The sequence below is a fragment of the Asterias rubens genome, chromosome 2 (assembly GCF_902459465.1).
Source record: "Asterias rubens chromosome 2, eAstRub1.3, whole genome shotgun sequence".
NCBI classification, from domain to species: domain Eukaryota; kingdom Metazoa; phylum Echinodermata; class Asteroidea; order Forcipulatida; family Asteriidae; genus Asterias; species Asterias rubens.
In genome coordinates, this window is record NC_047063.1 from 23,331,672 (window position 1) to 23,356,644 (window position 24,973).

Below are 24,973 nucleotides of genomic sequence, written 5' to 3' on the forward strand. Positions count from 1 at the left end.
GTACTGGGTACACAACACTATGTACACGTGCATAGTGGTGGCGTAAATTTCAATCGGTTTATGTTTTTGTTCGTGAATGTGATATTTTGATAACTAATTATGAACAGAAACGCATTTAAACTCCTGGTCAAGAATGCCAAGCAGATAGCCGTCGTCTGCAATGGCAACCAGCGTGTTCTCCGGGGCGCAGAGATGTCTAGAGTTGAAGTATTGGAGGCGGAGGGAGGAGGGGGCGTGAGCATCATTGTTGATTTGTACGTTTCAATTTCATCTGTCTCAGTCTGTCACTGTACATCATGTAGGTCACCTTGTTTATCATTGACAACCACTTCAATGGGAGGTCTTGATGAAGAATAGCCAAAACTTTATGAATTGGCTTTGCTAAAAATGTGCACATAAATGAACAAAAAATATTCAGCTAAAAAAGTTAACATAACATTTATTTATTTAAAAAAATTAATTAACAAATGTTTAATTAATTTAATTAATAATTAATTTTAAATATTTTAATTTTTATTTATAATTATTATGTTTTTGTTAAAACAAAGACATTTCATAATAGCATTGGGATCAAGTTGATCCTGTTGATCTGGATCCGGATCTGGTTTGTACTGCAATCAATCTCCCACTGTAGGGATGTATAGGTTGCAGGCGGTACTACTACTTGCCGTCAACTCGCCGACTTGCCGTCAACTCGCCGTCAACTCATTTTCGTGCCGTCAACTCATTAAATTTACATGAAAAATCTATAAAAGGGGCACGGAAGTGTTAAGTCTGGGCTAAACTACATATTTCTCATGGTTTTCGGTAAAAATTCATTCACAAAAACGAGTTTGTGTTGATAAAAAAAAAAGTACCAATCATTGACATCTTGGGCCAAGACTAATCAATGTGAAAAAGCAAGATGGCGGCCGACGGTTTTGCTGCTGCGAGATAATTTTTTCACGAGAAAAAAACTCAATTTTTATTCCGAAATATGACCTAAAAATTACCCGAATTCTCTTTGAGCTGATACTTTACAGTTCTATGCTTCTTTTGTGGATTTTAAATGTATATTGGAGGAGTTGACGGCGAGTTGACGGCGCAAGTGAGTTGACGGCGAGTTGACGGCAAGTAGTAGGACCCGTTGCAGGTGTGTGGTGCTGACTGCTGGGGACTAATTTTATTATTATAATAATACAGGTTTAAGTTGTGTAGGACTGTAGGCTTTTTTTGAATGTATCAGGTGAGGGAGCTTCTCTCACAGCAGCTGGGAGGAGGTTCTATTCTGCTGTATTTTCGGTAGGAACGAGTGTTTGTAGCAATTCTTGTTTGCGGGTACTCTGATGAAGGATATTGATTTTGTTGAACGAGTTTGTACTCCAGTCATTTTGTTTGGGTTTTGATTTAGATGGTCAGAATTTATTGCAGCTCTATGGTGTATGGTTGTAAAGTAAGGATAGGCGTGCAGCCATTCTGAGCTCCCCGAGAGGTTTCCAGCCCAGAGTTGAGATGATTGCAGAGACACTATATCGGTCTTAGTGTATCTGTTTGAAACGAATCTTGCAGCTCTGCGTTGGACTGCCTCAAGTTGGATTATGTTTTTTGTGTGAAATGGATCCCAGATACTAGCACAACACTCCAGGCGTGGGAGAACTAAGGTCTTGTACGCTGCTTCCTTTACTCGTGGGGAACAGCTGTGGAGATTTCTAAGTTATGAGGCCTAAAATTTGGTTTCCCTTTGTAGTTACATGTACCTTGCCGATGTGCTGTGCCCAAGTCAGGTTACTGTTTATATGTACCCCTAAATAGGTATGGGATATAAAGTTGTCCAAGTCATGACCGTTGAGAGAGTAGCTTGTTGCGAGTGGTGTCTTTTTATGCGTTATGTGCATACAGTAGCATTTGGAGACATTGAATTCCATTTAGATGCCCAGTTCTGTAATCTGTGTATGTCTTTCTGTAGCTCTGTACTTTCAGTTAGTGAGGTCATGATCGATTGGGGATGTTGGGGTTGGGTGCAAACTACTCCAAGAACTATTTTGGTTTCGTCCGCTATCGTCTGTGTTATGGGAGACGATAGCGGAGTTCCACCAATCAAATGACAAGGATCTGTATGTCAGTTATTTAATGCTTAATATTGATATAAGGGTAAAAACAAATTGTATTCTTATCCCGATGCAAATTTGTACAATACTAAATCGTTCCGGTACCTGGTGTTAACACATAGAATTGGAACTGCCTCTAGCCACCGGGCTAGCTTGGTGGTCTAGTGGTTTAACATCTGCTCTAGCAAGGCAAAGTTTGTTGGTTCGAATCCCACCCGAGTGATTTTTTAACAGAACTCTGGGAAAGTACAGAGTATACAGTGCTTAAAACACATTGGTGTAATGGTAAAAACATAATATGTTTCAGGTATCAAGTTGCTTTCTGCTAAGCATTAGAAAAAAAGCAAAGTCCAGTGCAACTTTGTAATTTTTTATCTTTGTACATGTAGCCTATATTAGCACTTTTGAGGTCGTTATGGCAACTTGGTGCTTCATTAATATCTTTATTATTATTATTATTTATCACAAAATTGGTCAACAAGTTTTTTAGATACATTTTTAAAGAGATTTTTCTACTTTTACTTTTATTATATCTTTGACCAGGTGTGGCATCATCGTTGATATTGACTATACGTCTGCTATAGAGAAGAAGTACAGCGATGCTAGTTTTGATCGCGTTATTGACGCCAAAGGAATGTGTGTCCTTCCTGGTGAGTAACATACTCTTTCCCATTATGTTATATATAAGAACTAGAGGGCGCACTGGCCTATATACGTGCCCCGGCATGCGCGCAGGCGACCATTTTCTAAGTTGACAAAACAGCCATACTCACAGTGTGTGTTTGTGCGGCCATTTTGTAAGTTGAACAAACAGCATCACGTGAGCGTTACAAAAAAAAAACTCAAACGTGTATTTCATATTCAACGCGCGTACAGAATGGCGCGCTTGTCATCTTGCGGTCCCATCGCGCTTGTGCAAGCAGCATCACCAGTGCGCCCTCTAGTTCTTATATATAACTCTATGCTCTTTCCCCAACTGTGGCCCCCGACTTCCATAATAAAAGCCCTGTTCACACTACTCTATTCCCCAGAGGCAACCCTGGGGAAAAGCAACCCCTGCTCTGGAGTAGGGGAAAGTGGTCAAACCCTGGGGTACTCTTGAAATTTGCAGCCGGAACCCCTTGGAATAGGAACCTACATGTACATGTGCAACTGCGCCTGGGTAACCCTGGGGTAAAAAATACTACCAGGGCCTCCCCAGGACCGCCCCAGGGCTGTATTCCACTGGGATAAGAGACACAGTGTGAAAAGGGGTAGATAGGGGTAAGATCCAGGGAGGCCGGGGGAAAGTGTCCTTTCCAAATTTTGTCAAAACCAAATGAAAGATTCGGCACTGCAAGAAAAAAGAGAAAACAGTAGGACAGAGACAGCAACAGAAATTGATGTTTTTTATTTTCTGTGTAAAATTTGGGTTTCATCAACCTCTCAGCCAAAGAATCCCCTTACAACTACATGTATGCTGACTGCTAAGCACCAAATAAATGTGATGCTATATCAAGCTTATAATTCCGATATTTTCGGGGGAAATATCAGTATGGAGAAACAAGCCAATACAGGCCAACAGGGGTGACATTTTCAAGAACATTTTTGCCCCCCCGAAATTAAAAACTTCCTTCCTGAAACTTAAGTTTGTTATATTTTATCTCATTTATTGGTTGTTTCTACTTTTACAAGTGTTAAAGGAACATGTTGCCTTGGATCGGATGAGTTGGTCTATAAAAAGCGTTTGTAACCGTTTTTATAAAAGGCATATGATTGGAAAGATGTTTAAAAAGTAGAATACAAGGATTCACACAAATTTGCCTCGGAGTTGCGTGGTTGTCCTTTTACTGTGCTAACTAACATAGTCGGCCATTTATTGGGGTCAAAAATTTTACTCCCATAAATGGCCGACCGTGTTTATAGTCGACGAGGTAAAAGGAAAACCGTGCAATTTCGAGGCATGTTTGTGTGGATCATTGTATTCTACTTTTACAACATCTTTCTAACCATCATGACCATATGGTTTTCAAAGACCAACTCGACTGATCCAAGGCAACATGTTCCTTAAAACCAATGGTGATATCAGCATATGGGGGGGGGGGGGGGTGGGTTAACAAATGATTGATTCTGTATTTTTATTCTACTTAACCCTACGACTACTACATTGTAGCAGTGCCCTGTGTTTTAAACACAATGTCCATAAATGTACATGTAGGTTTACACTTAAAGTACACAGTCTAAAGATAATGAAAGCTTCCCTTAAAAAAGTGCTCGCTGAGGTGTTTTTTTTTTTTTAAATGCTTAAAACAATGTCACAAAAGTAGTTTTCCTCTCAGTTTTAGCATGTAAAACGTATAATTTACCAGTTACAACTGGTTAATATGTCTACATGCTAAGATAATTGTTCGTCCTGCTGAGAATTTGTTTTCTTTGTGTGACTTGTTTTACTCTTTTCTCAAAATTTACAGCACCTAAGGCCCTCGGCAATTAATGTAAATATGCGGACATTGTGTGCTACTAAAAACACCCAAATCCTTTGACAAATTACTGATTGTGAATTTTTTATTTGATTAAACCTTACTAGTTTTCTCCTGTGTTAAATCTCTGTAATTGACAGGTAGTTTAAATTTTAAGCTGCCAGTTAAAGCACGCACAAGCAGTGCACCACAAATTCTAGTATCCCTCTAAGACCAATCAAAATAAGCCTTTTGGCATTGTGGCTAATTTCCCCAATATACAATTACAGGTACTTTTTGCACTGACGTATTTTTAACAAATGAGACCCTTTTTTTTTCATGCTTGTTTGTGTCTAATCTCTACACATTTGTCTAATTACTACCCTCAGGCTTAGTTGATGGCCATACACATCCTGTGTGGGCGGGAGATCGTGTTCATGAGTTTGCTATGAAGGTAGGGTAATTTCCCATGATTGTCAGACCTAACACTTTTTTTTTTTTTTTTAAGGGCAGATAGATTTTTCGTAGTAATAGCCCCTCCATAAGGGAAATTGAATTTCTTTTGGGGTTTGAGACAATAACGTGGAGGGGGGTAGCAGTCTTAAAGTCAAGACGCTAATTGTTAAGCGCGGTGTGTAGTTACAGCGCGGTGTAGCTACAGGGACAATACACACACCCTCGATCCCAGTATGTGTGTGCCTCGCGCTACCTACGACTGTTGCATGTGTAACATCGCACTGTGACTGTTGCATGAAAGGCAGAAAAATAGGCATCGCCTGTCAACTTGTCATCAAGTCTAGGAGATGGGGGCAATGACCAGGAGATGGGGGCATTGAGCAGGGAGTAGGGCAATGACCAGGGAATATAAGGGCAATGACCATGAGATGGGGCAATAGCTTGCAAGTTTTGCACTTATTCGACTGTATGGGACCTCTGTGGTCCCAACAAATGGAGTTTTACATGGGTGGGACTTTGGTTTATTTAATTATTTTAGTTTGACGTAGTTTATCGTCTTGAAAATTGTCATGTTCTGAGGAATATAAATTAATATTCAGTGACAAACAACATGAAAGAACAATAAATTCAATTGAATTGATCCCATTAAAAAAAACCCTAGACTTTGATACATTTTTTACCAGGGGGTTGGGGCAATGACCGGGGCCTTATTTCATTGTATTCCATTACGGACTATTCTGCCTGCGTGGATGTAATCATTCCTGATTTTCAGCGTTATCTCAAAAATTCGATCATCTTTTGAAATAAGATTTTCGCAGATCAGTTTTATTGTACATATTTATATAGGATTAGAACAATCAAACAGCTCAAAAAACCAAAGGTATACCTACCCTTTAAATTGCATCTTGTGTGAAATACGAGGAGCACCTTATTAGGTGGATACATGCGCAATATAAATTTTCCTTATTATTATTATTATTATTAATCGGACTCCTGAAGATTACGTAACCAAGATTTATCTAGTAATGACCTCCGGTGAATCGGGTACGTGATAATTGGGATATTTTGAATAATATTAATAATATTAAAAGATTTTTGTAAAGCACCTAATGCCAAAAGCCTATTTAGAAGCACATAAGGAGGAAAAAATGTACAATGAGTGAAAGATACAACACAAGTAAGCAGAGAGCAAACAAATGAGTTTTTAAAAGAGACTTAAAACATTGTAAAGAACTAGCCTGGTGAATATGCACAGGAAGACTACTCAACCTTGTGGCGTAAGTAAATGATCTGTGGCCATAAAACAATGGAAGAAGCTCTTGTAGTTGAAAGCAGTTACTGACGAGAAGATCGTAAAGTCTGATTAGGGGAATAATGGTGAACAAGTTCAGATAAATAAGCAGGATATTGACATGTTTGAGCTTTGAATTTACCATTTGATAGCTTGCTGGTGCAACGTACATGGACGTCCATAAAGCCGGCGGGGGTATCGGCTTCACCGTCCAGCACACTCGCTCAGCCTCAGAGGAAGATCTCTTCAACCTTCTGAAACCTCGTCTTGAAGGGATGCTGCACGCGGGGACGACCCTGGCGGAATGCAAGAGCGGCTACGGATTAGAAACGGCAACAGAGATGAAGATGCTGAAGGTGTTGGATAGAGCTAGGAAGGAGCTGCCCATCGAGATCTCCAGCACATTCTGTGGGGCGCACTCCGTGCCCAAGTAAGTCTTAATCATCATAACCATTTCTGGGTTTGGGATTTAAGGCAATGCATATTGAGGTTTCAATATATATTTGGTTTGCGGTAACACCATTTGTGTATCTACTCGCCAGGTAGAGTTTGTTCTAAGAGAAAAGTCTGTCTTTATTCTGCTACCCCGGAGTAGATTTATCAAATGTTTGGGAAACTTCTCTGCTTTTTAGCTACTACCCGGGCGGAAGGTATAGAAAATTGGCTGGGACTAGATCGGTATTAACTGCACTACCGAGTCAGTTCTTGAATTGGTCTCGACATTTCGACTAGCTTGCTCTAGTCATCGTTGGGGTTGAACAAAGAAAAATTTACTAGAGTGGCATGTGCGGGCTCTACCAACTGAGCTATCTAGCCCTCTTTTGGCGGTCTCCCTATTTGTCAGTATATCTCAGAAGCCACACAACTATTAACTGCTGTGGAGCCAGTGATCACATCCAAATTACGATACAACCTGGGAAGCGGCCCCTTAAGGGGATGCGACTTTTGTTTCAGATATCAAAGTAATCAACAAGGGAAACTGACTGGGTAAATTTTTAGATAATTTGGGGTTTGAACAAAGAAAAATTTAGTAGAGCGTTGGCAAGTTAATCTAGAGGTTGTTGGTTCGAGTCCCACTCGGGTCAAGTTTTCTTTGTTCCATATAAAAAACATGGAAATAAAATAAATGTCGAGTTGAATTGAATTGAACTTGTTCCCAGGGGCATGACTTCAGAGGAGGCCACAGCAGATGTTATCAACAAGCAGATACCAGAGCTTCAGACCCTAGTCCAGAGTGGAGAGATCCAAGTGGATAACATTGACGTCTTCTGTGAGCGAGGGGTGTTTGATGTGGACCAGAGCAGACGGATCTTGGAGGCGGGAGTGAAGATCGGCCTCACCATTAACTTCCATGGCGATGAGTTGAGCTCACTGGGATCTGCCGAGGTATGAAATCCTCCTGTCTTGCAACTTAAAGGCACTGGACACTATTGGTAATTACTCAAAAATAATTGCGGTACCCGCTGCCAAAACATAGGATTTGAACTGCCTCTAACTACTGGGCAACTTCGTAGTCTAGTCGGTAAGACACTGCTCTAGAATTGCAGGGTCGTGGGTTCGAATCCCACCCTGTAACATGCTGGTGATATTTTTCACAGGACTCGGGGAAAGTACTGAGTATACAGTGCTAACACACATCGGTGTATGGGTAAAAACCAAAATTAATATTCAAAAATAATTGTTAGCCTAAAAATGACTTGGTAGCGAGCAATGGAGAGTGGTTGATAGTATAAACATGAGGAACTACTCCCTTTGAAGTAACATAGTTTTTGAGAAAGAGGTAATTTCTCACTCAAATAATGTTAGACTTCAGCTGAAGACACTTATTATGCATCTGAAAGCACACAAAGTAATACAACAAGGGTGTGTTTTCTTTCATTATTCTCTTGCAAATTCAATGCGCAATTGAGCCCAAATGTTCACATATGTGTTATTTATGCATAAATTGGGATACACCAAGTGAGAATACTGGTCTTAGACATTTGCCAACTGTGTCCAGTGCATTTAAAGGTAGGGTCATACATTGGTAATGATCCCCCCCCAAAAAAAAAAACAAAAAAAAAACAGAAATTGTGTACCGGTAATTTGTGTCTCAGCCGGTATTATCGTTTATAGTGGCATCTATCTTATATAGCGCGCATATTCGTCACTCAGTGACGCTCAAGGTGCTTTAACACACAGTGGTTTCCTGCAAATTGTGTGGGACTATGTTTAAATTATGAGACCTACACCTTTAACATGGCACCATGTATTGGTTTACAAGGTGCTGTGGCGCAATATGCTGCCGGTTTACAAGGTGCTGTGGCGCAATATGCTGCCGATCAAACAAGGAACACCAGAAAGAACCCCTTCTCTTCTTGATCAAAGCACTAGGTCCTTTTTTGTGCGTTACACAACAAGATGGTTTTTCCATGATTCTTCTCAATGAACCCAAGTCTCGACACTCCTGGGGTGACCGGTCTTTTACTTCAGCTATGCCACGCATCTGGAACTCTCTACCACTTAATCGTAGATCTTGTCTTTGTACCACAAAATTCAAATCTCTTCTCGTGTCACAGGCTTTAAAGGAATAATTTAGTTAAGTTGTGTCTGTTTTCTTTAATTTGTTTTGGGTCTTACGGTGCGCCTTGGACACGCAGCAGGGTGTATATGTTCGCATTACACGTCTTTGTTATTATTATTTGTAAGTTTCCTGCAAAATTATCTGAAATGCCTCCGGTTATTAGAAATCAACACACTATGGGAAAGCTCCAGTAAAGAGTTTTGGCACAAAAACTCTGAAAAGTATACATCCTTTTTAGTGAGTGGGTGTGTTTACATTAAATTACTTGTGTTAAACCTAATGAATGGAGCAGTCAATCTGCTTGGGGCATTCAGCAGCACTACTGGGTAGTGCATGGTTCATTTAAGTCTACTGTTTGGAAAAGGGGGCAATTCCACGGTTATCCGTGTTACCTTTTTGATGTACTTCTGAAAATCCTTGTGCTGTAATTACCTTATTTGAAGGGTTTCAATAACTGTTTAATATCCCCATGGTAGATAAAGTACTGCTGTGGGGATAACAGCTACATGTATTAAACCTTTCCAATATGGTACATGTAATTACAGCCCAAGGATTCTCAAAAGTACGTATTGTTATAACTTGGTAACAAATTGTGAAGTTTGATTGGTTGAGAACCAATCACGTGATTTGCAACAAAAATGCATGTACCATGGCTGCACAGCGCGGCGGGTAACATGAGGTTTGTTAACCAGTGTACATTACCTTGATTGTTCCAAGCATTGTTCGATTTCCAGTGCTTAGTACGAAACGGCCGCGGGTTCGAGGGAACTTTGAAGAGTTTTGTCTTAGTTGAACAACTATTCGTCTGCATTTTAAACTGTGCGTACTTGTTGGTAATAATGTTTAAAGATGACAACATAACTTTGATGAGAAGAAGAATAATCATGTTACCAAGGTATAACTAAACAATTGTTGCCTACTGGGACTGGGGTCCATAGGTTTTGTACACCCTCTGGGTGAAATGGCACCCTCGGCTTCGCTCAGCTGTACAAAACGCCATGGATCCCGTCAGGCCTGGATCACGTCACAGCGTGCAACAATTGTATACTGTGAGAAACCCTCGCATTGCTCAAGGGTGTCTCTTTCTTTAATGGTGCATTCCCGCCCTGAAAAGTATGTTGAAAATCTCCACGGAAGCCTGCAAGCAACTTTATGATTTGTTATTGTTGTCCGCTCTCCGATTGAATGCTGCCCTCATGGCCACATTTGCTTGGTACCCACTATGAACAAGCACAGCGTGGATGGAGTTGATATTTATGATGAAAATACTGTGACAGGTTATTAGGCGCAGCTGTTGTCTCAACAACAGTAGACTCTGTAAAGATATGACTTTTATTTTGCATCTTTCTTGATTCTTTCAGTTCAATCATTACGCTCTGGTCGTCTTCAGGAGAAAGTTCCTGAAACATTTACACTTTCCTGTCCGCATAATTTTCTTTTTTTCCAATATTAGAAACTTGACCACTGTGTGACCAAAGTGTTTCTTCTGCAAGCAGTGTGATCCTTTCCATTTTATGAACAACAGTTCGAAAAACATGATGTACTGTACCTGTTAACTCAATCTTACTTTATATCAATTAACAATTGCTGTGTCAATGATGAAAACAAAGTGCTTGAGTTTGTCAATTACAAGATCTGCAAAGAGTTACTCAGTATTTATCAGTTGTTTAATTAGTGTCGGTGTAATAAAAAGTGTACCCATGATTGTGGCTATGCACCTGTCAGAATTTTCTTATGTGGAAATTATGTAACTTTTGTAGGACAAAAAACACAATGTCCACAGATTTACACTAAACTGACACAGTTTGAAGATAATAATAGGGGAAAGCTTCCCTGGAAATATTACGTGCTGAGGTGCTGTAGTTTTTGGGAAATGATTAAAACAATGTCATGAAAATAATTTTCGTCTCATGAGACGAAAATTATTATTATTTACAAACGTATTTTCATGACATTGTTTTACCCATTTCTCAAAAACTACAGCACCTCAGTAAGTAATATTTGAAGGGAAGCTTTCCACTATCATTATCTTCAAACCCTGTAAGTTTAATGTAAATCTATGGACATTTTGAAAAGGTACCCAAATCCTTTAAGGCCTGATAACGAAAACGAGAACTTTAAAAATGCACGCCCTCGATTTTAACCAATAGAATGCCTTCTCTTTGCGTCGTGATCGTTATCGTTTTTCGTTATCGCTGCAGTGTGACTCAGCCTTCAAGCTCTTAATGTAACCTTTATCTTTACATCAGATGGGAGCATCTTTGAAGGCCACGGCCATCAGTCACCTTGAAGAGATAAGCGATGCAGGGATTCAAGCCATGTCCGAGGCAGGTTGCGTTGCTGTGATCCTCCCGACCACTGCCTACATCCTGAGACTTAAGCCCCCACCTGTCAGGAAGATGATTGAGAGCGGGGTACCCGTTGCGTTAGGCAGCGACTTTAACCCCAATGCCTTCTGCCTGTCTATGGTATGTACCTGAAAATAAATAAGGGAATAAAAGCGTAGCAATGAGTTCTTGAACAGCCTTTTAAAACAGGCAGGGTCGTTGCTGTGTGATAAAGGCCTGAGCTGAAGGCGAGGGCCTTTATCGCATAACAACGATCCTGCAAGGTTTTAAACGGACGTTTAAGAACGAGTCACTACTCTTTTACTCCCATTCATAAATGCCCTTTTGTTAAAAAACGTTAAAAAAATATGATTATAGACACTTTGACAATTGAAAACTTGAGGTTTGAAGTATTGGTTTCAAAAACTTTGTGAAGAATCTGTTTGATGTGCGTGGGTTGTGTGTACGCGTACGCGCTAAGAAATAGATTACGCGCGCGCTTAGAAATAGTTTACGCGCGCGCTCTTAGAAATACATTACGCGCTGTTACTAATAGCTACATGTATGAATTGAGCTTCCGCGTGATAATATTGGCGTACCGAGCCCGACACCAACACGTGGAAGCCAGCCGGTTATAGACAGCTCCAGCTGGTCATTATCAACCGTTTAAACACCCCCACGTGACTGAGTTGAGTGATTGTTTAACTCATTTGTTCATTTATTGACTAATGATTATATATTGTTTTGTAATGGTTTGATTGATTGATTGATTGATTGATTGATTGATTTGTTTGTTTATTTATTCATATGTTGATTAATTTATGATATTGATTAAGTGATGAGGATACACTTGCCAATAATGACTATAAGAGCAGTTGAATGAATCATATATTTATAATCTGTGATTGGTCTATAAAATTTATATTAATTGTTTTATTGTTTCATTGTTTGATTGACTTATTTATTGACTGATCAATTGACTCATTTATTCATTTATTGATTATGTGCATGATGACGAGATTGAAAAAGTATCTAGTTGATTTCTTCAATGCTGCATTTATAGACAAATAATTGTATGCTCAGTGTTGAGTTTATTGTTACAAAAAATAGTTAACGGTCTGACATTTCGACTCTAGAAGAGCCTTTTTCTGATTTTATGCCTTCTAACAAACTTTGCAAGGGTGCAAATGTCAGGCCATTTACCATGTTTTCCTTTATGCCATAGGTTCTTTTGGTTGCTGAACAGTTTGCAACAGCAAACACTCATTTCTCATTATTTTGATTAAGTTTAAGTTGATTGAATACATTGATCACTTAAAGGCAGTGGACACTATTGGTAATTACTCAAAATAATTATTAGCATAAAACCTTTCTTGGTGACGAGTAATGGGGAGAGTTTGATGGTTAAAACAATGTGAGAAACGGCTCCCTCTGAAGTGCAATAGTTTTTTGAGAAAGAAGTAATTTTCCACGAATTTGATTTAGAGACCTCAGATTTAGAACTTGAGGTCTCGAAATCAACCATCTAAACGCACACAACTTCGTGTGACAAGGGTGTTTTTTTCTTTCATTATTATCTCGCAAGTTTGATGACCGATTGAGCTCAAATTTTCACAGGTTTGTTATTTTATGCACATGTTGAGATACACCAACTGTGAAGGCTAGTCTTTGACAATTACCAATAGTGTCCACTGCCTTTAACTGATAGTTGGTACAATGTACATTTTGTTTTGGTGCGTGATGTTTTGGCTTACTGATAAACTAATTGACATCTTTTGGGATTGATTTACTGACTCATTCATTCATTTATTGATTATGTGCATGATGACAATTATTGAAAAAAGTATCTTCATAATTTTATTGACTTCTTCATTGCTTCATTTATAGACAAATAATTGTATACTCAGTATACTCATTGATTGATTCATTGTTTTCATGTAGGTTTTGTACTGTTATCTATTATGATGTTTATTATGATGTTTAGCATAAATTCAGGACTAAACATGTAGTGTATTTTTTCTCAGGACCTAGCTTTTATTTTTTTGAATAGTTTCATGTTTGTTTATACACGCTCCTTTTTCTCAGTTATATGAAAAAGTAAAGTTTCTTTGTGTAATCCAAGTTAGTTTCATAGTTTATTTGCAATGAAGACTTTTCACAAATCTTTTGAGAGGGATTTCTGTTTTGGGATAAAAAAAAAGTATTAGCAAACTTCCAACGTGTTCCTCATTATTCTTTCAGCCTCTAGTAATGCACCTTGCCTGCGTGAATCTCAGAATGACCATGGACGAGGCGTTAGTAGCAGCAACAATCAACGCCGCTGCGTCCCTCGGTAAATCAATGACCCACGGGTCACTGGAGGTCGGCAAGGTCGGTGACATGATCATCATTGATGCACCAAGGTGAGTTGAAGTCACTGATTATAGAACGCAAAAGGCGCAAGATGTAGAACTTTATCTGAAATGTGAAATCCCATTGGACGCCATTTCGGCAAGTAACTCTTTTGGTACAACAACAGATTAATGCAAATCAGTGCAGACGATACATACCTAGCAATGGGAAACAAAACATACTCTTGCTGAAATGGCGCCCATGTGTATTTCACACTCCAATTACATGTAGACAAAGCTTCAGTTAAGCATCTGTAATCTTTGGTTGAAGTATAGATGAAACCATCGATTCAGGGGATCCACCTCCTAAATTGAGGTTTCAATTGAGAAGGTACATTTTAGCCAGTATGGCCTATATGTGTGCCTTAGTGAAATTTCACAATGTTCTCGGGTGGCTGTGATTCAAATGTTGCTTTGATTATTTAATGCACTTAAATTGTGTTTAATATGAGTGATTAAGCCAGCATGTTTGTCGCAGTCAATTGATGCAACTTTTTCACTGAGGTGCCATCAAACCATGAAGTAAATTCTCCTGAAGACGAGCAGAGGTTACTGTTCGAAACGTCGAGACCACACTGGCTCTTTTCAGAGCCAACACTCCCACAAATGACAAAGAAGATTTACACATGGTTGTACCTGCAAGTTTGCTATTTATTCATAGTTTTTTCTTTTTTATCCACACCATGCAAAGCTTCAAACAATACTATGAAGTAAATTGTTGTATTGTTTTGTGTTTTTTTTTTGTAGATGGGAGCATTTGATTTACCAGCTGGGCAACCATGCGAATCTGATCAAACATGTCATCAAGAGAGGAGATGTAGTCCGCTAAAGAACCCGCCCTCTATTCAATTTTTGAGAGCTGCTATTAACAAAAACACCAGAGGACTGGCATTCTGAGTCCTGGATTGTCCCGGCTTTGAACCAGGGACCTTCAGATCTTTAGTGTGACGCTTTATAGAGCATAAACTTGCTTTGGAAAAACAGGTTGAGGTTGGTTCCAGGGTCTTCATGAAGAGATGAGTCTTCTAATGGTTTGCTGAGCTGTCATGTGGGGATTTTACTGAGCGTAGGACAAAGCGTATGCTGCTACAAACTGAAAAAGTTTACCAATGCTAAACAGAAAAAGTTTTCCAAGTTATTTAGTCCAATTGGTTTTGATTTTTGCCTCGCTGTGTTTGGTATCCTTTTGCTTTGCTGGACTGCCCTGTACGGAAGTTAACTAAGCAATGGATATACGATGTTGAACAGAAACGGTTTACCAGCTTTAATACTCAAATTGCTTACGATTGGTGCCCTGCTGTGATTGGTAACCCACTGTTTGTGTTTGCTATGCTATTGGTTTGTTGGACTGCCCTGTACGAAAGTTGATTAAGCACAGAACATACAGTATGTTGCTGAACAGAAACAGTTGTCAGCTATAATAATTATTTAAAGGGCTTGTGATTGGTACCCTGCTGTGATTGGTTACCCACTGTTTGTGATTGGTATGCTATTGGTTTGTTTGACTGCCCTGTACGGAAGTTGACTAAGCACAGAACTTACAGTATGTTGCTGAATAGAAACAGTTTATCAGCTATAATAATTATTCAAACGGCTTGTGATTGGTACCTTGCTGTGATTGGTACCCTGCTGTGATTGGTAACCCACTGTGATTGGTAACCCACTGTTTGTGTTTGGTATGCTATCGGTTTGTTTGACTGCCCTGTACGGAAGTTGACTAAGCACAGAACATACAGTATGTTGCTGAATAGAAACAGTTTATCAGCTATAATAATTATTCAAACGGCTTGTGATTGGTACCCTGCTGTGATTGGTGCCCTGCTGTGATTGGTTACCCACTGTTTGTGATTGTTAGGCTATTGGTTTGTTGGACTACCCTGTACGGACGTCTGTGCTTACGGCAAGCAGACTTCACGGGTTAGCAGTGATTTTTGGTTTCTGCGCGTGCATACTCCACGTAACTAGGCATTCTACGCTTACAAGGCTAGCGCAGAAATTGGGGGCTTGCATGTAAGCAATTGTTAGCACAGAATTTGTTGGTAAGCAGAGCCCTGAAATTGGGCCCTGATGACATCATTCTGAGAGGAAAAAATTTGTCTCAACATTTGTGTACTGTAGATAGTATTCAATTGAAATGGCCTTGTTTGACTGATGAACAATTCCCCATTGGATTGTAAAGATCCATTTGTTTTTTAAATACAATGACGTCATGTTTCAAATTTCACTTATTACCACTAAAAGGTTACAAGCCAAAAACACTTCCTCATACTTGCAATTTGTAAATATTTTCCTGAAATGTGTGCTCAGCTTTCAGCTGTGAACTTTGTTCATGCATGCATGGGGTAATTAACTAGTTTGTTACTCTGTGGTGCATGCATCCCAAATTTTTAATCAAGATGTTTATCTTCTGCTCAGTCAACTTGTGTGCAATATTAACAGTGAAGAAACAAATAGGGGCTCCAGTGGGTGCAGCATATTTCAGGGGTCACTTCTGGTCAATTAAAACTAAATCTTCGATCGCATTTTTCTCAACAAAGACCCCTTTCCAGTGCTCTTGTGCCATTCTCTATATTTTATAAAATGATCTATTGTGGATGTACTGCCAAACACAAATATATTGTGTAAATAGAATAAAATTATAGTTATAAAACCCTTGAAAATATCACATGAAAACGTTTTTAATAAATGTTACAGTTTATTATTGGTAAATTATTGATCTGAAATGTCCAGATTTCAGAAGGACACCTCATGTCCCCATTTATTACGCTACTTTTAAAAGATGAAAACAATGCACAATTTGGTGTGCTATTTTGTGAAATGTAATGCTTGATAACTTAAATGACTCGAAATATAGTGTGACAATTTTGTATAACAAGAAAATAAATCTCTTGTTTTCCCCAACCCCTCTCAGCTTATGTTAAAGACACTGGACACTATTGGTAATTGTCAAAGACCAGTCTTCTCACTTGCTGTATCTCAACATATGCATAAAATAACAAACATGTGAAAATTTGAGCTAAATCGTTCATCGAAGTTGCGAGATAATTAATCAACGAAAAAACACCCTTGTTACACGAAGATGTGTGCTTTCAGATGCTTGATTTTGAGACCAAAAATTCTAAATCTATGAGGTCACGAAATAAAATTTGTGGAAAATTACTTCTTTCTCGAAAACTACTTCAGAGGGAGCCGTTTCTCATAATGTTGTATATTATCAACATCTCCCCATTACTCTAGCCCACGTTGTTGAGCTGTTAATTGCTCCGCTTTTAAAATCGATCTCATCACTGTCGCATGTAATGGCGACAGTGATGAGACCGATGTTAAAAGCGGAGCCATTAACAGCTCAACAAGGTGGGCTACCCATTACTCGTTACCAAGTGAAGTTTTATACTAATAATTATTTTGAGTAGTTACCAATAGTGTCCACTGAACAGAACAAACATTAAAAGTTCACAGATTTACAAATAACTTACAGGGTTTACAGAAGGTAATGATGGAAGACTTCCCTTGAAATATTATTCAATGAAATACTTTACTTAAGTTGATACCAGTAGCATATCACTGTCTGAAATACATGTACATTGATGTGCAAGAATGATTTTTTAGGGTTCTTACAAATATTTGAAATATATGAGTAGGCACGAAATCCCTGACACAACATCAATGATGTTGTTTGTTATTAATGTGAACTTAGCCGTGTCCTGTGAAAACAAGTACACGTGTACAGATTACTTGGTTTAGATTCGAACCCACGACATTTGCCGTTGTAGAGATTGACACTTTTTTAGTTCAGATTTTATTTTGTTTTTCTAGAACCGTATCTTGTTGATGGATACTGTCTTCCCTTTATTTTGACTTTTGGTAAAAGGTTAATAAATAACCCACCATAACTGCTTAACTGCAGTGTGATGCTGTATAATCCTGTGTTGTGTGTTTTTTACATTTATTTTAATATTGTTTCTAAATTCACCTTGCCTGGTAATTTATTTTACTTTTGTTTGTTTTGTAATTTTCCATGTAAGATTTTATTGTTGTTTACAGTAAGTTTTGAGTTGTTGACTCGTGGGTATTGTTGTAATACGGCTTGTTATTAGAAGAGCGCCCTCACGAGGCCGTGTGTAACAAGTAAATGTTGTATGCAGGCGGCCATGTTTTACTTGAACTTACTTGAACTTACTTGAATCCACCGACGCCATCACACAACTGTCTTAGTAAATGAGCTACAGCAATAAAAGCATATTCAAGTTCAATCTTCAGCCATCCGGCCTCCTGAATTATTACAGGTGTTTCTTAATAATTGCACTGATTTGCGATTTGTCTTGTTACTGTTTGTCACACACACCGTTTTCTTCGAAATACATAACCGATTATTTTTTATGACGGTTGTCATGAATGTTCATTTCACCATGGAGCAATTATTGCTCCATGATTTCACCAATTCTTCAAAAAGGCGACAATGTGGGATTTTTTTCTCAAAAACTCGCCGTTTTAACGGGCATTTCAAAATGTCGATTGCCCTTTCTTTTGGGTTTAAAAAGTATTGTTTCCATTATTTTTTTTCTATTTTTTTTTTCTCAAATGATTTAAAGCTTGTTATTTTGACCATGGAGGAATAAACTATTTGACAATGACATACTCATGTTTTCTTACTTGGGCCACCGCAATGATAATCCATAATGTACACAATCTACGAACCATTACTGACAGTATAGCGCTTCTTTTATTTGCTTTTTAAAGCTTAAAACTCATAGTCTTGATACAGTACAGAGTGACCACATAACTTCGAAGTGAAATGCTTCCAAAATACTTTCGAAATTGTGTGAAGAAAATACAAGAGAAAAGGGAAATCGCCCGTTACCCGGGCAAAATAATTATCTCTGAACAACAATGGGCATGTAATAACTGCAGTATGTAATAAACACCGTTGTTTCTACCAAAACGTGACAACCTTGCTGTCGAATATTGGTGTTGTTGAAAGTTCCACAGGACCATCGGTGATCTATTGAAGTAAAATAGTTTAAATCGATTTATTAAACCTTTGGCTCTTCTGCTATGAAGCTTAAAGGGGCACATCGGCTTACTAGGAAGATATTTACTCGCGTCATATTTTAGAACCACACTTTGGTTCTAACGTGACCTTTTTTTTTAAAGCTCGAAAACGGCGAAATTTGATGTTTTCTTTGAAGGACTGTTCTTCTCCATTCCTAGAAGATCTTCCAAGTAAAGCCGATGTGCCCTGGCCCTTTAAGCTTCATAGCAGAAAAGCCACAAGGTTATGTAATAAACACTGTTGTTTCTACCAAAACGTGACAACCTTCCTGTTATAATAGAGGTGACAATAAATAATTAAATTTCCATGGGTTCATCGTATGGAGTTATAATTGAAGAAAAAACACAATATGCCTACAGAGCTTATTATTAATGACTACACAATATCAAATTTCCCCTTTCCTCTGTGATTGGTGGGACCACTGAGGTTTTACTCCCACTATTGTTGTATATACCCGCCTGTGCTTCCATTATACACTGTACATTAATTTATCTCGCCACATCCACTCTGCCGTTCTCGATGGGGTGCACTCGGCTAAACTTGTTTGGGGTTGCCCCTCGAAAAAGCACTCGTTCGATAACAAAACAGGTCTCGAAGATTTATTCGTGGCGGTAGGGGGAGGGGTATGGGGGAGGTCAGTGCAGCATGCATGCAGAGCACCGGAGACTCACGCCCGCAACGACAGCATGCTACGTCATCCCGGAGAGCTTGGCACGCCAGAGATCTGCAACTAAAGAGGTTTCTCAAGCATATGCTTGAGATCTATTAGATACGGATAATCGTATTCGTTTGAATTAGATGCGCGTTGTTTCGCAATCATAGAGTTATGACGTGTCAGTCCTACAGGCCAAAGTACACACAAGTTGCGTGTGTGAGGGCTCCTCAACGCACGCACACTATACCCCATGGAATTAGTTTGTGGGGTCCTGCTTAGTGTTGTTTTTTATTCCATTTTCTAACTAATTCCCGTGTGGGGTCCAAGTTGAACAAAGAAATCCCGCATAAGGGGTCCATTGTTTCATTGTGTGAAAGACCCCGTAGAGGCACTTATATTGTAAAGCATCCTTGTTATACTTATCCTGCCTTTTCATTGGTCGGTATGGTCGAGTTCCAAAAACAATAACTGACATATGTAAATGAGACAGGATGTCACGCAACTGGATCTGTTATTTTATGTCCATAAAAGCAAAATGTTTTTCACAAATGCCACAATTATTCCAAGGAAATTTGTTCCTCTGTGTCAGGAACTAAAGAAGCATCACAAAAATAAAGCAAAGAAAATAAACGATTCGTTATTAACAGCAAACTGAATTTCTGGACCTGTCTTTCTGCAGCAATGGATATGTTTCCCACAGCGAATACATCTGAACTATCCGCAGACGATGCTTTCCCAAAGGCCGGTCAGCCACAGAATTCAAATGTACGCGTTTTCCGCGTGGTTGTTGAGATACTGGTGGTGCTACTGGGCGTTCCTGGTAACCTCCTCATCATACGCGTTTACTGGAGGAAGACTGTAAAAACCAGCACCATCGTTTTAATTCAGGGCCTGGCTTTGGCCGACTGTATCGTTTGCTCGGTAAAGATCATCGACGTTGTAGAACAGATAGTAGGGATGCAGCAAGCCATTACGATCACCCAGAAAATAGCGAGCGGGTCGGCCATGGCTTCCATTACGATCACTTCAGTGATTGCATTGGATCGCTACGACTGCATATGCCGTCCGCAACGGCGGTTCTTTACCCTCAGACGGGGACAAATAGCGGTCGTGATTTCATTTATCTTCGGGGCCGTGATGTCCGTTCCTGAATTCGCCCAGCAGCTTGGCAGAACGCCTACTCCGTCTGCGAACTTGGCATCATTGGCTCGCATGAGCTTTTTTTTTTTTCCTCCATCGATTATTGGAGTATGTTACACCAAAGTGTTCATGACCATCCGTAGACATGTCCGAGTCGGCATTATGTCTTCTGCAAATGCAGCGAATCTTTCTAGCTTGCAAGTTGCTTCTTCGTCCAAAGAGCCTACTCGTGGACAACCAGGTAAAGACACAGTCAAGACTGAATCTAAATGTCTCAATTCCGTACCCCACCATGATACATCTCAACCATCCACTGTACATAGTCCTGCCAGAGAGGATACCGCCCCACAAGGACCACCGAAGAAGCCTGAAGCGTTTCGTCACACGGCGGCGAGTGACGGGAACAAACCTCGTCTGAATCCCGTCAAACAGCGCCAAGCTAAAAAGGTGGATACCAACGCAGCCCTTCAGCGTAAGACGACCGTGATGTTGTTCGTGGCCAGCGTTGTTTTCCTTCTACTGTGGCTGCCGCACTGGATCATGATAGCAGTTGTGAACGCCGATGCGGGTGAAGACCAGGGTATTTATGTCGACCCTCTGTTCTACATAGTCATGAATGAGATACGAGTGCTTTTCTTCTTGAATAACGCTGTCAATCCGTTTATTTACGGACTTGCAAATAGACGGTTTAGAAAAGAGTGCAAAGAGGTGCTTAATAGTAACCTATGTAAGTAACGAAATGTCAAACTGAATTTGATTGGCCTCCCGGAAAAAAGTACTACCGATTGATTATCTTGTAAACAACAAAGACATGTTTTATTCGTTTTCCAATTAGTTCTTATTCTTATTCTTTATTTGGCCATTAAACAATTACAAATACAAGCAGACAGTATGTCAAATAGATAATATAAGTACATGTACAAAAGTAAATACAAAGCTAGAAAAACAATAAGGGCACAGGAAATGATAAAACAACCCTAATGTGATGGCCAGGATCAACAAAAGTATATTTAAACACTGTAGCTCGAAAGCCTGTTAATCCAGTCACATAGGGAAGCAAACACACTATATAAAACACTCTCTTTGGAAAGTAATAATAATTTGAAATAAATATCAATATAAATAATCTGTATACACAATGTTGAGTATAGTCACCAGTTTTGATATCATAGGCAAGGATTGGGATTGCCACATTTGTGAATAGTGCATGCAAACCGAGGAAGCCTTTTTGTTCTCCCAATGTTTGTACGGTATGTCATTTTGAGTGCGCAGACCAATTGAATCATTCTAGCGGCCTAGTGAAAATTAATAATCTGATTTGACCAGTGAATGCTAAACTAGTGAAACTACTCCTTTTTGAGCCAGGAATTAAAATGAATGGATTTTTTCCGGGAAAACCTATAATAATGGCTTTAATATGGCGCTCAGGTCCGTCACGCAATGGCGCTCCAACGTTATTACCCCCTGATCCCTGGGCCTTAAATCATTCCTTAAAGAGCCAATAAAGGATTACCTCAATATTTCAACTATAACATTTTTATGGCCAAATAGACATCGTAGATACCGGTTAATAACCTTTTAACTCTCAAAATTCGCATTTAATTATAAATAACTCGAGTCAAAAATGCACCCGGCCGCGCGGCTTTTTCAGCCGAGAGTCAAAAACAGCTTATCTATAATGATTACGTAACACCCCTGTGACGTGAGCGGCGGCTAAAAATCACGACAGTCGACGGGTCAAAGACACGACAGAGGTAAACACACACACACACACACACCCACACGCAGCTGTGTTTATCGTGTAAACCGAGGACTTCTCTTTGTTCTCCCATTGTTTGGACATGAAATCGAATTGAGGACGTCCTCGGGGTGACTTTTCCCGGATCCCCTTTTGTTAAAGTCCTCGGTTTGAATGCGTAATGCCCACACACACACACACCCACGTGTGCGACGATCGGGCGAGTCATCTGGAAGTGGATGATCTTGAGTCTTGGTCACATCAGCAAAAGCCAACAGGTTTATTTTTGAACATTTGTTATACATGAAGAGAAATAACATCACAAAGTTTCAGTTGTTGGTTTTTCAAAATGAAAATTAAATTTCACCTTTTTCAAAAACCCCGCTGTTGAGTTTTTAGTGGGATATCATGGTGTAAACTTGATTGTGTGTAGGCACACTAAACATTGAACCTTCTATCCAATATGTTATGTAAACAAATGTCCATGGACATATCCAATGTGTACAGGTTTGACAGAAAACCATAAGTCACAGATTTAATTAAAGACAGTGGACACTAATGGTAACTGTCAAAGACCAGTCTTCTCACTTGGTGTTTCTCAACATATGCATAAAATAACAAACCTGTGAAAATTTGAGCTCAATTGGTTGTCGAAGTTGCGAGATAATAATGAAAGAAAAAAACACCCTTGTCACACAAAATTATGTGCTTTTAGATGCTTGATTTTGAGACCTGAAGTCTCTAAATAAAATACATGGAAAATTACTTCTTTCTCGAAAACTACGTTACTTCAGAGGGAGCCTTTCTCACATATTGTTTACTATCAACCTCTGCCCATTAATCGTTACCAAGTAAGGTTTTCGGCTAATAGTTATTTTGGTAATTACCAATAGTGTCCATTGCGTTTAATGATGTAAAAATAACTTGTCAGAATTATAGGTTGTTGGATGGGCTGCATTTCAATTGGACATGTATGGGCTTCATTTGTATGTTTATTCCATAACAGTCACACATACATCATGCTCTGTATCGTTGTCACACTGTAGACTTTCCAAACGTGTTCCTTAAATCTGTTGTTTGCTTGTCGTTTACTGTAGAACTTGTTTGGACACATTTAAACTGTGCTGTTAACATTGTAAATAATTTATAAGAGACGACTGATGAAATATGGAATGCACACCGGCAAGTGTAACACAACATCTTGAAGTTTTGGATTGGGTTGCTGTGATATGATTGCATCTTATCCTGAGTAGCTTATTCTCTTTTCATCCTTCACCTCTGTCAGTCTCTAGTTCCAATTTACCTTTTTGTTCCGTCCTATAGGTCGTTCTGTTCAGAAGTCCAGTATGTTGTTTTATTAGGCATTTCTAAACAACACTTTATCTGTTGAATATGCCTCTGAATATTTGCCCTTGTTTTACTGTGTCTCATAGCTAGTGTTCTTTATTATCTTTGCTCGATAGGTCTTATTTGTAATTACTTGTATGTGATTTCGCATTATGGAAATAAATGTTGAGTTGAATTGAATTGAGTTGAGTTTAATTTTACAAGGTTGCCCATATCCACGGAGTCCGTGTATGATGATACGCATGCACGCACAGTGACCGACTCGGCACTTTGACTCGGTGTGTGTCTGCGTGTACATGTGGACTGCTCCGTCTGCGTGTGCTTGAATACTATTCGTGCGGACTCCGGATGTGGATTAGACTGGCGTGCATGATGTATGTAATGGGGATAGCCAAGGACAGCATCCGTGCAAGAGACAATGAAGGCGCCCAATCTGTTACACCCCCCCTTTAGTCGAGAGGAACTTTTGCCCCCCACAAAGAAAGGGTTCGATACATCAAAAGCAAACCCATATATGCCCCCCCCCCCCTAAATACGTAGGCCTATCACCACTCGTCCCATAATTGGTGGCAAGTGCCCTATCTCAAGTACGGACCCACTTAGTGTGTTTCACCTGCATGGGCCCAATTTCATAGAGCTGCTAAGCACAGCAATTTGCTTAAAATTTCTTCCTTGATAAAATTAGGATTACCAACTACATTTCCACGTTATTTTCAGGATAAGCAAACAACAGCTGAATACCAGTAACAAGCAATATGCAACAAATGAAAAGTTGGTTGGTAAATCTGTTTTTATAAAAATTTGTTTGCTTAGCAGCTCTATGAAATTGGGCCCAGTTCTCCGTTCACAAGCATGCAAACAGCGTGACACATTCTAGCTTTCTGGACGATCACACCATTATTAGTCGATAAAGACATCTGGTCTGATTGTTTGATTTCCCCGTTATAGGACACGCGAAGGCTACGTCTGCACTGATTGAGTTAAATTTCTCACCCCAAGGAGCCGTCACTTTTAAACCCTCGATGCAGAGATGTCAGAAGGCTTTTGGGGTGATTTGTAAAGCTTTGCGTGCCATGATGGGATTGAAATTAAACGAAACTCAGCATATTTTGATGTCATTAGCTTGGAGATTGATGCATATTAGTAGAAACATCTTTGCTTTAAATATAACGACGAACATACACATACCAGCTGCTCTTATTAAAGACAGTGGACACTATTGGTAATTGTCAAAGACTAGCCTTCACAGTTGGTGTATCTCAACATAAGCATAAAATAACAAACCTGTGAAAATTTGAGCTCAATCGGTCATCGAGACAATAATGAAAGAAAAAAACACCCTTGTCACACGAAGTTGTGTGCGTTTAGATGGTTGATTTCGAGACCTCAAGTTCTAAACTTGAGGTCTCGAAATCAAATTCGTGGAAAATTACTTCTTTCTCCAAAACTATGGCACTTCAGAGGGAGCTGTTCCTCACAATGTTTTAT

General features: G+C 39.3%; 2 protein-coding genes across 2 annotated transcripts; both read left to right on the plus strand.

The window, feature by feature from the left end:
- The first annotated feature begins 3 nt into the window (after window positions 1–3).
- LOC117306760 (probable imidazolonepropionase) lies at window positions 4–16,537 on the plus strand. Its single transcript, XM_033791254.1, has 8 exons — window positions 4–254; window positions 2,631–2,737; window positions 4,915–4,979; window positions 6,425–6,702; window positions 7,433–7,658; window positions 11,085–11,303; window positions 13,404–13,564; window positions 14,300–16,537. The coding sequence occupies exons 1-8, from the start codon at window positions 100–102 to the stop codon at window positions 14,379–14,381; spliced, it is 1,293 nt and encodes a 430-aa protein (XP_033647145.1). The 5' UTR covers window positions 4–99; the 3' UTR covers window positions 14,382–16,537.
- A 3,404-nt stretch (window positions 16,538–19,941) lies between these two features.
- Window positions 19,942–21,135, plus strand: LOC117305563 (gastrin/cholecystokinin type B receptor-like). Its single transcript, XM_033790449.1, has one exon. It carries the CDS (start codon window positions 19,942–19,944, stop codon window positions 21,133–21,135), a length of 1,194 nt encoding a protein of 397 aa, XP_033646340.1.
- The last annotated feature ends 3,838 nt before the right edge of the window (window positions 21,136–24,973 follow it).

Excerpts from the sequence above, each read along its gene's own strand:
- LOC117306760 (XM_033791254.1), top strand. The coding sequence starts at position 100 with ATGAACAGAAACGCATTTAAACTCCTGGTCAAGAATGCCAAGCAGATA. Across the intron at positions 4,980-6,424 it reads TTCATGAGTTTGCTATGAAG|CTTGCTGGTGCAACGTACAT; the intron begins GTAGGGTAATTT and ends ACCATTTGATAG. Across the intron at positions 7,659-11,084 it reads GCTCACTGGGATCTGCCGAG|ATGGGAGCATCTTTGAAGGC; the intron begins GTATGAAATCCT and ends TCTTTACATCAG.
- LOC117305563 (XM_033790449.1), top strand. The coding sequence starts at position 19,942 with ATGGATATGTTTCCCACAGCGAATACATCTGAACTATCCGCAGACGAT.